The 14556-nt window shown below is 46.9% G+C and overlaps 1 protein-coding gene across 12 annotated transcripts in view; it reads right to left on the bottom strand.

The window, feature by feature from the left end:
* Positions 1-395: 395 nt before the first annotated feature.
* Positions 396-14556, bottom strand: part of lrp6 (low density lipoprotein receptor-related protein 6) — a 57874-nt gene continuing 43713 nt past the window's right edge. For 11 of the 12 annotated variants that reach the window (XM_077245449.1, XM_077245448.1, XM_077245450.1 and 8 more), the window contains 13 exons: positions 14205-14389; positions 12716-13042; positions 12089-12291; positions 9613-9815; positions 9291-9481; positions 8153-8362; positions 7803-7928; positions 6738-6974; positions 5718-5828; positions 4333-4563; positions 4113-4249; positions 2958-3055; positions 396-2880 (listed from right to left, as the gene is read on the bottom strand). In XM_077245449.1, the coding sequence (XP_077101564.1) occupies positions 2583-2880; positions 2958-3055; positions 4113-4249; positions 4333-4563; positions 5718-5828; positions 6738-6974; positions 7803-7928; positions 8153-8362; positions 9291-9481; positions 9613-9815; positions 12089-12291; positions 12716-13042; positions 14205-14389 (2557 nt within the window). In that variant the 3' untranslated portion in view covers positions 396-2582. The remainder of the gene's footprint in view (positions 2881-2957; positions 3056-4112; positions 4250-4332; positions 4564-5717; positions 5829-6737; positions 6975-7802; positions 7929-8152; positions 8363-9290; positions 9482-9612; positions 9816-12088; positions 12292-12715; positions 13043-14204; positions 14390-14556) is intronic. The other variant, XR_013207370.1, reaches the window with a different exon arrangement.

Below are 14556 nucleotides of genomic sequence, written 5' to 3'. Positions count from 1 at the left end.
TATCTATATCTGCAATAGACTTGAGCAAATAATTTTCCTAGGATTTAATACAAGATGAAGGCAATAGCTAAAACAGTAGTTTAAAAGCCTGTAATATTGAGTTAATAAACACATAAAAACACAAACCAACACATTCCCACCAGTGAATGGTTTTCCTGTTGCTTCTGGATTCAGATCTCTGCGGTTTTTACAACCAGAGGCTGCACAATGTTGTGGCATCTTAAAATATACTCATTGATTTTTACTGAGTGAGGACATCATCTGAAGCGTTGACCTTTTCAAGAGAGCAAGCGTTAACATGACATCTGTGGCATCTACATTATATATCTATGTATTTAACTGTACATGTAAAGCAGCTGCGCCGCCACGTGGACAAATGTGGAACCGTCTGAATATTTTAAATGTAAAAGTTCACTCAGTTTTATTAAAAAAAGATCATCTCATTTGTTACAACAGCTTATAGTCGTGACTGAATGAGCTGTACACATCTGTTTTTATACAATGTTTTACAAGTAAAGCATGTACAATGTACAAAAACTCGAGATAGTGGAAATTTCATGACTGATGAGAAACCAAATGTTGGTCACCTTTGAACACATCCTCGCAAAGAATCGAAATAAAACATGAATAATGACGAGATTCTGTGGTGAATCAATCCTGCTCACTCCTTCAAAAGTGCTTTAGACATTTTTCCCACAATTCCAGCTACGACGTCTGACCCGTGACGCTTTCCACAGAAACATAAAGGGTTCAGTGGCGAAAGTTCAACTAAAACCCACGACTGCACGACCGAAACAGAGACACGAACACACTGAACCGCTCCTGTAAAGTGCAGGTAAGAAAACGGAAATGCTGGTGTGAGCAGAATCATAAAGGAACTAAAAACGTGGCGTTACCCAGAAGCCCTTGCAGAACAGGATTGAGATTTGGAACAGCTGTTTGACACATTCATGATTGTACCGAAACTGCTGGGAGGAAACGCCAGCGGACGATGATGTGGAGAATCTGTGCTGAGTTTCCCTTCTTTACAGAAGCTCCTGCTACAAACACAGACACTAACACACTTCAGCACACACACATCCGAGGTGTTTACTGACGGACAACAGCAGCACTGCAAGGACATGATGGGCATTCTTTATAGCTTATAAACACAGTATCTACACAGTATGTGGTACAAAAATAATCAAGCTTTTGTGGGCACTGAGATTTAAAAAAGTGAAAAATGATTCTAAAAAACGCTCAGGCACGTGTAGTTGTGACGTGAGCGAAGGACCAAAGGCCGCGGGACGATACCCTCCCGCTTCAGTTCCCGGTCCGCCTTCGTCACGTGCAGATGAGGGCACATCAGTAGAAAAATAGTAGAAAAATACGAGTACCATGTTGTGAAAGCGAGTGGGATCACAGTGTGGTGCTGCTCCAGGCCTGCAGGGGGCGCTGCGCTTCGCCTCGTTTATTTGGCATTGGGTGAGCGTTTGATTCAGAACTCCAGGATTAAGGCAACGCATCACGTCTGTGTGGATTTAATAAATCTTTCTCTTTAAAAAAAAAAAAATGTACAAATTTCTTTTAATACAAAGCTCTATGGCGTAACCAATAAACACTGTATAGAAAATATATAAATATGCTTTCTTTTCTTTTAAAAAATGTACAGGGAGCTGCCAGACCCCAGACGCATCAGAAGACAGAGTCTCATCTCGAAGTCTCCAGACGGATATTTACACTGTGATGTGGGCGGGGCCTATGCACAGAGGGCGGGGCTCAGGGTGGGTACAGGTAGTGTGGGCGAGGCTTGCACTAAGGGGGCGGGGCTCAGGATGAGTACATGCAGGGTGAGGATGGGTACAGGTGGTGTGGGCGAGGCCTGCGCTAAGGGGGCAGGGCTCAGGATTAGTACAGGTGGTGTGGGCGGGGCCTGCGCTAAGATGGCGGGGTTCAGGATTAGTACAGGTGGTGTGGGCAGGGCCTGCACTAAGGGGGCGGGGCTCAGGATTAGAACAGGTGGTGTGGGCGGGGCCTGCACTAAGGGGGCAGGGCTCAGGATGAGAACAGGTGGTGTGGGCGGGGCCTGCGCTAAGGGGGTGAGGTTCAAGATTAGTACAGGTGGTGTGGGCGGGGCCTGCGCTAAGGGGGCGGGGTTCAGGATTAGTACAGGTGGTGTGGGCGGGGCCTGCACTAAGGGGGCAGGGTTCAGGATTAGTACAGTTGGTGTGGGCGGGGCCTGCACTAAGGGGGCGGGGCTCAGGATGAGTACAGGTGGTGTGGGCAGGACTTGGGGCTCAGAAGGCGGGGCCTGTGCTCAGGGGCGGGCTCAGGACGAGTCTGTGCAGGGCGAGGGCGTGTACAGGGGTGGGGCTTGTGCTCAGGGGGCGGGCTCAGGACGAGTCTGTGGAGGGCGGGGGCGGGTACAGAGGGTGGGGCCTGTGCTCAGGGGGCGGGGCTCAGGACGAGTCTGTGCAGGGTGAGGGTGGGGGCGGGTACATGGGGTGGGGCCTGTGCTCAGGGGGCGGGGCTCAGGACGAGTCTGTGCAGGGTGAGGGTGGGGGCGGGTACATGGGGTGGGGCCTGTGCTCAGGGGGCGGGGCTCAGGACGAGTCTGTGCAGGGCGAGGGCGGGGGCGGGTACAGGTGGTGTGAGTAGCTGCGGTCGGTGTAGGGCGAGGGTGGGCAGCTCTCGCAGTTCTCTTCCGCTGACAGGTACTGGCTGCGCGGTGTGGGCGGCGGCGGCAGCGGCTCCGAGTCGTAGTTCACGTCGCTAGCGTAGCCCTTAGCAGCCGCGGATGTGGGCGGAGCCCGGCGGCCCGGCGTGTAGTCGCTGTCACACACGTCTGTGCTGCACGGCGTCGTCGGCGGGGCGAAGTGACGGTAACTGTACGGCCTGTAGCTGCAGAACACACACACACACACACAGTCAAGCGCTGAACACCGTAACACCTCATCACCTGTGTTGCGCGGCGTTACCTGTACGAGCGGTGCGTCGACGGGCTGTTGGACGAGTAACCCAACTCCATGGTGTACTGAGACCTCACGGTGGCCGGAGACGGGGGAGGGTTCAGAATCTGCACACACATCATAACCTCACATTATTGGAATCAATAATATTGTAATGAATGTTATATTGTTAGTAAATATATATAAAAAATTTTGATACATTTAATAGCACATTAACCAACTTTAATACCAATGTATATATCAATACATTTGAATTCGAAGTCGAGTGATATCTTATTTTGGTGATAAGATAATAACATTGATTATTTCTATAGCGATTTATACGATACGCATTGTTTCAAAGCAACTTATAATGTTTAAAGAAAAGGAATAAGCTAATCTTTCCTTTCTGATACGAGTTAACACTGACATAAATAGCGTTTTGAAGTAATGTAAACATGACATTCTTTTTCTGTCTCTGAAATGATAATTAAGGTATTTTGATTACACTTCATAGTAAAGTTCCCATCAGGTAACATTAATGTATTAACGAACATTAACAATGAGCAACGCATTTGTTACAGTATTTATTAATCTTGAATCAGAATAAGTTCCTCTTGCATCATCTCTTCTCTTCTCTGATGATGTGGGCGGGGCTATAACCTGTCACTCACATGATATCAGCCAATAGCAAATCACAACCATCCAATCAATTCCACACAGACACAATCAAGCCCCGCCCACATTTGTTCTTGTTCCTAAAGCGTTTCACTCGATATACAGAACTATAGAGAAAAGACCAGCACAACTTCCCTTTCACGCTAAGTTTATATTTAAAGGGTGGTATAAACGCGCTTTCACAACATGTAAAGTAAGTCTCTGAATGGTCAGTTGATGAATTTATGTCTGTGGAGTTAACCATCTTCTTGTCATTGTTTAGCATATTCTGTCACTAACCCGTGAAGAAGCTCATTGTAGTTCCTACCAGCTCTTTGTTGTAGTCCTTAAAAAACGATTTCTGTAAAAGCAAATATCTTCCTTTGCTTTGAACTTTGAGCGCTGTAACTCTCAGATGTTGTTTATGCTCAAACAGCAACATTACACACTAACTACAGTTAGAACAGTGAAATCATAATCGACCCCCCCTTTAAGAGCCGAAAGTGAAAGTAAAGCTGTAGGACGGACCGGCGGGAAGAACGGGCCCTTGGTGCTGGAGGAGCTGCTGGACGAGGCTCCGGTCACATGAGCGCGGTCGTACGGCGGCCCACTGCTGCTTCCCATGATGCTCAGCGAGCCGATCACAGACTTCCCCCGAGACATGCCTGAGAGAGAGGAACACACACGTGAGCAGCTGCACACACACACACACACACACACCTGCGCACACACACACACACACACACACCTGGCAGCGAGCCGCTCAGAGAGCCGGGGTGAGGCACGTATCCCAGCGGCACCGTAGAGGGCCCGTGGACCACGAAGTCGTTGGTCATGGTCTCGCCGTCGTCCTTCATCTGAGGGCACAGCACGCGCTGGCACACGAAGTACACGGCGCCCACCACGAACAGCACCAGCACCACACCCACGATCGAGCCGATGGTGTTACTGGGAGCAAACGCCGGCTCTTCTGTCGCATCTGAGGACCGAACACACACACACACACACACACACTCGCGTCAGGTGACCGGGTCTCTGCAGCGTCACACAACTCAAGCCTTTCTAGATTCATATTCAATTACGCTGGTTTTCCTTCCCTGAAATCAGCATTTCACCTTTAACCCTTGCTCATCCTTATGGACATTTTTGTCTTTTTCAGTTTAGTTTTCTTGATCATTTTGCCCGTGTTAATGCCAAGCATACACTTTGGCACAGGTGTGTATTTATATTTCACCCCCATTTCCTTTAAAAAAATCTATTTTGCACTAGAAACACACAATAGTTCCTCTCAGGAACTTCAGGACTAAAATCTCCCCATTGAAACCCATTAAAGATGCTATTTTTAATCCCATGACCATTTAATTATAAAATGATGCAATCTTTGTTAACAGGCTTTCATTCCGTGGGCAAGGCTTCAGAATTTACATTTTCATTATTGTTGTTTTTGTTTCACCAGATGGAGCCATTTTCTCAGGTTTGGCCAATAAAGCAAATACTCACTTTATTCCTGTTTTCTGTATGTGTGCGTGTGTGTGTGTGTGTGTGTGTGTGTGTGTGTGTGTGTGTTTGTATGTGTGTTTGTATGTGTGTGTGTATGTGTGTGTGTGTGTGTGTGTGTGTGTGTGTGTGTGTGTGTGTGTGTGTGTGTTTGTGTGTGTGTTTGTATGTGTGTGTGTGTGTGTGTGTGTGTGTGTGTGTGTGTGTGTGTGTGTGTGTGTGTGTGTGTGTGTGTGTGTAATAGTTGAGAGAGAAACTACTGCCGATCCCAAACCCAGCTCTGTGTCCCAGTGAGTTTTACTGGATCTAATGGGGGAAACCTGTTCCTGCGCTCAAACACACTCTCACTGAAAGCTTTAACAACTTGTTTAGATTAACAGCTTTGATTTTCTAGCAGTTTTAGAGTTGAACATGTTTCATAAAATATAAATTGTATAAAAAAATAAATGTTCATAAATCTTTTTCATAAACTTTTTTGGGGTTTTTACTTTTTAAACATCAATAATAATCTGCCAAGGGTTTCTTTAAAATGAGACCAAACTTCAGTCTGTTCTCAAGCACGGAGATGTTAGTCCACTGGACCTGTGTGTAACGTGTTTAACTGAAGCACACGGGTCGTGTAAAGTGAGGACGTACAGCAGCCGATCTCGTCCGAGTTGTCGGTGCAGTCGGTGTTGTGGTCACACTTCTTGTGCCGCCCGATGCACTGGCCGTTAGTGCAGGTGAACTGATCCATGGGACAGAAAACTGCAGAGACAGACCCAAGCGTCAGGAACACACACCTCTAAATCTCAATCATTTGTTAACAAATATGATTTCAATACTGCAATGAGCTTCTGCATTAAATTATTACATTGTTTAAATTAATAGATCTTTAGCTAACTGTGACTAGCTTGTATATGTAGATTTCTGAAATACACAACTTCAGATCACTGTAACTGTAATATGGACTCATGCACTTTCTGGAAAACTGCTGAAATGATGTGTGTTGTGAAAATATACAAATAAACGTGAATTGAAAATAATCAAATCTCACTGCACATGTCTGGTTTTCAAACGGTAAATATTCTTAAATCAAGATACATTTACTGGAAAAGCACAATGACTGTAGATATTATGATATTAAAAACAGTGTGATTCTTTGCAGATTTGGGAGCCAATCAAGTCAAGTCACCTTTATTATAAAGCGCTTTTTACAATATAGAGTGTTTCAAAGCAGCTTTACAGAGATAACAGCAAAATAATGCAAAAAAAGTGTCTAGAAGAAAACAGCGTCACAGTCCAGATTAAGTCAGTTCAGTGATGTTTCATTTCTGTGGTAAAAACTAATGTTATATATATATAGAAGAGCGTCTCGTGACTTACATTATCTTAAATATATCTAGTCAGTGACAGAGAGAATCATGAATGTTTATTCTGGTGTCTCTATTCTCCTGTTCTTTGGGTTTCCAAGCCTATTCATTTACACACACACTAATATCAGACTCAGTATCGCAGTGATACGGTGTGGTGAGTTCAGTGTCGTGACACACTCAGTGGTTGTGCGTCTGCAGTGTGTGTCTGTTGAGTGTGTGTGTCTGTTGAGAGTGTGTGTCTGTTGAGTGTGTGTGTCTGTTGAGAGTGTGTGTCTGTTGAGAGTGTGTGTGCTGCGCTCACCTTCACACTTGGTCTCGTCGGACCGGTCCTGGCAGTCGACGTCCCCGTTGCAGCGCAGCGAGAGATGCACACACTGCCGGCTGTCGCACTGGAACTCCTCGTCGGAACACACCGGACACTCGCGCTCGTCACTGCTGTCATCACACTCCGCGAAGCCGTCGCAGCGCCACGCCTGAGGGATGCAGTCCACCTCGCCCGACACACACGAGAACTGCTCCGGAGAACAGGTGGGCGGCTCTGAGGGACACACACACGGGTGTGAGAGAGTATGTGTGTGTGTGTGTGCGTGAGTGTGTGTGTGCGTGAGTGTGTGTGTGCGAGTGTGTGTGTGTGCGTGAGTGTGTGTGTGTGTGTGTGTGTGTGTACCTCCACAGGAGAGCTCGTTCTGCAGCAGCACCAGGTGAACGGGACATGAGCAGCGAGTGGGGTGTGTGTGTGTGTGTGTGTGTGCGTGAGTGTGTGTGCGTGTGTGTGTGTGTGTGTGTGTGTGTACCTCCACAGGAGAGCTCGTTCTGCAGCAGCACCAGGTGAACGGGACACGAGCAGCGAGTGGGGTGTGTGTGTGCGTGAGTGTGTGTGCGTGAGTGTGTGCGTGAGTGTGTGTGCGTGAGTGTGTGCGTGAGTGTGTGTGTGCGTGAGTGTGTGTGTGTGTACCTCCACAGGAGAGCTCGTTCTGCAGCAGCACCAGGTGAACGGGACATGAGCAGCGAGTGGGGTGTGTGTGTGTGTGTGTGTGTGTGTGTGTGCGTGAGTGTGTGTGCGTGAGTGTGTGTGTGTGTGTGTGTACCTCCACAGGAGAGCTCGTTCTGCAGCAGCACCAGGTGAACGGGACACGAGCAGCGAGTGGGGTGTGTGTGTGTGTGTGTGTGTGTGTGTGTGCGTGAGTGTGTGTGTGCGTGAGTGTGTGTGTGTGTGTGTGTGTGTACCTCCACAGGAGAGCTCGTTCTGCAGCAGCACCAGGTGAACGAGACACGAGCAGCGAGTGGGGTGTGTGTGTGTGTGTGTGTGTGTGTGTGTGCGTGAGTGTGTGTGTGCGTGAGTGTGTGTGTGTGTGTGTGTGTGTACCTCCACAGGAGAGCTCGTTCTGCAGCAGCACCAGGTGAACGGGACACGAGCAGCGAGTGGTTCCGTCTCCCTTCACGATACAGATGTGAGAGCAGCCGCCATTATCAGACGTGCAGGGGTGTTTATCTGCACACACACACACACACACACACACACACACACACACACACACACACACACACACACACACACAGATCAGCTAACAGGATCAATACTCACACTCGCACCCTCACGCTCACACACACTCTCTCACTCACACACACACACGTACACACTCACACACACACAAATCAGCTAACAGGATCAATACTCTTACACTCTCTCGCACCCTCACACACACACACACTCACTGTACTCCTGCATGTCGAGCTCGTGTACAGCGTGGATGTCGCTCAGAGATGCGATGCGCGCCTGGATCTTGGTTCTTCCGTCACGCGTGACCTTATTGATGCGCTCGATCATCTGCTGCTGCCGGTCGATCCAGTACAGGAAGTTCCCGAACACAGTCAGGCCCACCGGCTGCAGGATGTTCGAGTCCTCGATCACGATCCGATTGGCTCCTGGGGAGGGGGCGGAGACAGGGGAGTGGTCAGGACTGAGGGGCGGGGCCAAGGAAAGCACTCATGGGAAGGGACACAAAAGCAAAAATATTTTTACTTTTCATTTTAGTTAGTTTCAGTAATTTTGTTGTGTTTTTGTTTATTAGTTATTTTAGTCTACTGTAGACTAAAATAACTAATAAACATCCAAAAAAACTAAAAAATTACTGAAACTAACTAAAAAAAATAAATAAAAAAAAAGTAATTTAACTCTTTTGTGTCTCGTCCAATGAGTGATCTTCAGAACATTAATTTAAACTAAATAATGCTAAATTTGCTCTTGGCAAATAACTATAATTAAATACGTTTTTTATTTTAAACTTTAGTTGAACTCATAATTTTTTTTTTTTTTTTTAAATAAATAGTTTAAGTCTGTAGTTTCAGTTATCTGTAATAACCCTGAGCCGTTCGTCACATGGTTCCTAGGAAATGTTTTTCATTATAAACATCAGACGTGTGTAAGTATTGCACGGGATTAATCGCATCCAAAATAAAAGTTTGTGTTTACATAATATATGTGTGTGTAGTGTGTATCATTATTTTGTATATATAAATACACACAGATGCATGTATATATTTAAGAAATATTTGCATGTATATACTGTATGTATTTATTTATAACATATATATAAATATAATTTTTTTATATATAAATATATTTTTTTTCTTATATGTATACATGCATGTGTGTGTATTTATATATACAAAATAATTATACACAGTACACACACTTATATTATGTAAACACAAACTTTTATTTTGGATGCTATTAATCGCGATTAATCTTTTCCCAGCCCTACTTAATAAAGACAAATAATAAAACGTCAGACGTGCGCAGACTTGTCTAGCGACTGATCGTCACGTGACCATGCATGACCTTTGACCTCACCGGACAGGTCGCTGCTCTCGATGCGCCGCAGGTCCATGTCGACCCAGAAGAGTTTGCCCAGCTCGTTGTCGATGGCCAGAGCGACTGGTTTCCCCAGATTGCTGAAGAACAGAACCTCACGCTCCGTCCCGTCCAGAGCCGACCGCTCGATCTTCGGAGAGCGCTCCTGCAGATTCGTGAAGTACATGTACCTGTGGACGAGCACACGCTGAGGTCACATGACAGCTGAGATCACATGACAGCAGATGCTGAGATCACATGACACACAGAAGCCCTTTAAAAGGACAGTAGAGCTATCCGTCTAGAGTCAGCAGCGGCTCACCCTCGCTCAGGATTGACCACGATGGCGCGGGGTTTGTCGTGTTCTCCGCGCAGCACCACTCCGACCCGCGAGCCGTCGAGGCGTGTGACGTTGATGACGTTGGTGACCTCGCTGGTCCAGTAGATGAAGCGGCTGTAGACGTCGATGCTCAGATCATAGGGCTGGAGACCGAGACTCGGGCCGCCGGACACCACCGTCACACTCTGAGGAACACACACACACACACATTAGAACACCGTCACACTCTGAGGAACACACACACACATTACAACACCGTCACACTCTGAGGAACACACACACACACACATTAGAACACCGTCACACTCTGAGGAACACACACACACACATTAGAACACCGTCACACTGAGGAACACACACACACACACACACATTAGAACACCGTCACACTCTGAGGAACACACACACACACATTAGAACACAGTCACACTCTGAGGAACACACACACATTAGAACACCGTCACACTCTGAGGAACACACACACACACACACACACATTAGAACACCATCACACTCTGAGGAACACACACACACACACACACACATTAGAACACCGTCACACTCTGAGGAACACACACACACACACATTAGAACACCATCACACTCTGAGGAACACACACACACACACACACACACATTAGAACACCGTCACACTCTGAGGAACACACACACACACATTAGAACACCGTCACACTCTGAGGAACACACACACACACACACATTAGAACACCGTCACACTGAGGAACACACACACACACACACACACATTAGAACACCGTCACACTCTGAGGAACACACACACACACATTAGAACACCGTCACACTCTGAGGAACACACACACACACATTAGAACACCGTCACACTCTGAGGAACACACACACACACACATTAAAACACCGTCACACTCTGAGGAACACACACACACACATTAGAACACCGTCACACTCTGAGGAACACACACACACACACATTAGAACACCGTCACTCTGAGGAACACACACACACACACACACTAGAACACCGTCACACGCTGAGGAACACACACACACATTAGAACACCGTCACACTCTGAGGAACACACACACACACACACACACACTAGAACACCGTCACACTCTGAGGAACACACACACACACATTAGAACACCGTCACACTCTGAGGAACACACACACACATTAGAACACCGTCACACTCTGAGGAACACACACACACATTAGAACACCGTCACACTCTGAGGAACACACACACACACACTCATTAGAACACCGTCACACTCTGAGGAACACACACACACATTAGAACACCGTCACACTCTGAGGAACACACACACACACATTAGAACACCGTCACACTGAGGAACACACACACACACACACATTAGAACACCATCACACTCTGAGGAACACACACACACACACATTAGAACACCGTCACACTCTGAGGAACACACACACACACATTAGAACACCGTCACACTCTGAGGAACACACACACACACACACATTAGAACACCGTCACACTCTGAGGAACACACACACACACACAAGAACACCGTCACACTCTGAGGAACACACACACACAATAGAACACCATCACACTCTGAGGAACACACACACACATTAGAACACCATCACACTCTGAGGAACACACACACACACACACACAAGAACACCGTCACACTCTGAGGAACACACACACACAATAGAACACCATCACACTCTGAGGAACACACACACACACATTAGAACACCGTCACACTCTGAGGAACACACACACACACACACATTAGAACACCATCACACTCTGAGGAACACACACACACACACATTAGAACACCGTCACACTGAGGAACACACACACACACACACATTAGAACACCGTCACACTCTGAGGAACACACACACACACACACACTAGAACACCGTCACACTCTGAGGAACACACACACACACACACACACATTAGAACACCGTCACACGTCACACTGAGGAACACACACACACACTAGAACACCGTCACACTGAGGAACACACACACACATTAGAACACCGTCACACTCTGAGGAACACACACACACACATTAGAACACCGTCACACTCTGAGGAACACACACACACACACACACACACAAGAACACCGTCACACTCTGAGGAACACACACACACAATAGAACACCATCACACTCTGAGGAACACACACACACACACATTAGAACACCGTCACACTCTGAGGAACACACACACACACATTAGAACACCGTCACACTCTGAGGAACACACACACACACACAATAGAACACCGTCACACTCTGAGGAACACACACACACACAATAGAACACCATCACACTCTGAGGAGCACTACAAAATGGCCGACGCCCGATATAGTGCACTATCTAGTGTATAGGGAGCGTATTCAGTTACAGCTTCTGGCTAAACCTAAATGAACTGAGTCAGACCTGGTTCCCGTCCTCCTGCGCGCGGCGGATGAGGTTCTGCTTGGAGTCGATCCAGTACAGGTGCCGGTCCAGCGGGTCGTAGTCCACGGCGCGCACGTTCCTCAGGCTGTGGATGGGCAGGATGATGTCGGGACTCTGGAGCTCGTCGATCACCATGCGGTTGATGGCCGTCTTCTGGCTGAACAGCAGGAATGATGTGGGAGCTGATGGACAGACAGAGTCATGTGACCACACATCATAAACAACCTCGAACCCTACAGTGCTGCCTACGGTTGGGAATCCAATACTTATCAAATTTAAATTTCGATTCCTCTTATCGATTCCCCTTTTTTAATTACTGAGCGTTTACTTGTCTTTAATAATGTTTGAAGTTTATATTAGTTTACTTTTCTATGTTTTTTTTAAACCACAGGCAATCGTTCCTCGTGTAAGAGTTCTTCATCTGTTGATTTGTGTTCATGATGTTCAGACACAATTAAATCTTTTGCAATAAGACTAAATGTGAATGATATCTGAGGTTTTTGTTTTCTACCGCATTGGAATTGAAATTAGGAATCGATGAGCAGAATCTAAATCGGACTCGCTAAAACGAACGCTAGTGCTGCGCGAGGCTGAACGCCTACTCACCGCTGCAGGTCTTGTTGTCGGGGTTGAGCGAGTAGTGCGCGGGGCAGCCGCACACGAAGCCGGTGACGGGCACGGCGAGGCACAGGTGCGAGCAGTGGCCGTTGGTGGCGGCGCAGGCGTTCCAGCCGGCCTGGCGGGACGAGTGAAACACCAGGATGTCCATGACGTAGTCCAGGTGCCCCTGTATGACGGTGCGGTTCTGCCCGCTGGTCTTGTTGGCGCGCTCGATGCTGCGCTGGCTCCAGTCGGTCCAGTAGATGTAGTCCTGGTACTGGGTGAGTCCAAACGGGTGCGGGAGGTCGTCGGCGATCACCTCGCGCTCCAGACCTGAGGACCATCACACATGACAGACGTCTTAAAGGGGTGGTCGGACATGATTTCACTGTTCTAACTGTAGTTAGTGTGTAATGTTGCTGTTTGAGCATAAACAACATCTGCAGAGTTACAGCGCTCAAAGTTCAAAGCAAAGGGAGATAATTGCTTTTGTGCTCACACAAAAATCGCTGCAAAAGATGCTTTCCAACAGGTTTATCGTAGTTTTTGTCCAACTCCATTGACTTAAGTCAGGACAAAAAACTACGATAACACCTGTTGGAAAGCATCTTTTGCAGCGATTTTTGTGTGAGCATATCAGTGAACATCCCAGACCACTCGGTGAGTTCCACGTCTTTGTAAACTAAAGTTTAATGCGTTTTATGAATGATTGTTCCAGTGCCCCCATGAAACCATTGTGGAGGGGGAGGGGCTAACACAGAAACCGAAAATTCTCGGGACAGCAGCATGTGTCCAAATTATAATCTTAACCGTTCTATTTCATCATAAACGATCTTAAAACAGGGCTTCACGGGTTAGTGACATCACTAACACTGAAATTTACATAAACCCCGCCCCCGGGAACACGATTTATAGATTATCATTACAGAATATGCTAATCAGTGACAAGAAGATAGTTATCTACACATCAGTACATAAACTCATCAACTAACCATTCAGAAATGTTGTCACTTCTTCTTTATCTGACTCCGGTTTGAACAAAAAAGGCTAAACGTTTTTGAAATGTTCAGTGCGTGTGTGTGGGTGTGTGTGTGTGTGTGTGTGTGTGAGGTAAAAGGACACAAGCTCTTGTAGCTCCGCCCCTTGTGCCGGGAGCAGCAGCTCATTTGCATTTAAAGGGCCACACAAAAACGGCGTGTTTTTACTCGCCCTCAAAAAGTAACAATTTTAACATGCTATATAAAAAAAGCTGTGTGGTATTTTGAGCTAAACTTCACACACACACACACTCTGGGGACATCAGAGACTTATTTTACATTTTGTAAAATTAATGATTTATCTATAAGAAAATAATTGTATTATGTAATAATATATTTATATCGAACATATTTATAATTGCTTCTATAAAGCATGATCTTCATCAGATTAACTACCCAGGAAGCGGTCGGGGTGTGTGTGTGTGTGTGTGTGTGTGTGTGTGTGTGTGTGTGTGTACCCATCATGTTGGAGGACTCGATGAGAGTGGTGTCCAGGTCGGTCCAGTAGAGCCGGCGCTCCGCGTAGTCGATGGTCAGTCCGTTCGCACGGCCCACGTTCGGCACCAGCGTGAGCCGTCCAGAACCGTCCATCGCAGACCGGTCGATCTTCGGCCGCCCACCCCACTCAGTCCAGTACATGAAGCTGAGAGAGAGAGAACGAGTGTGAGACACACACACACACACACACACACACACTCAGTCCAGTACATGAAGCTGAGAGAGAGAGAATGAGTGTGAGACACACACACACACACACACACTCAGTCCAGTACATGAAGCTGAGAGAGAGAACGAGTGTGAGACACACAC

Source organism: Siphateles boraxobius, unplaced genomic scaffold (genome assembly GCF_051911475.1).
Source record: "Siphateles boraxobius isolate OS27281-9 unplaced genomic scaffold, OSU_SipBor_1 261, whole genome shotgun sequence".
NCBI classification, from domain to species: domain Eukaryota; kingdom Metazoa; phylum Chordata; class Actinopteri; order Cypriniformes; family Leuciscidae; genus Siphateles; species Siphateles boraxobius.
Note: the sequence above shows the minus strand (reverse complement) of the source record. Positions and strands in the feature narration are given on the sequence as shown.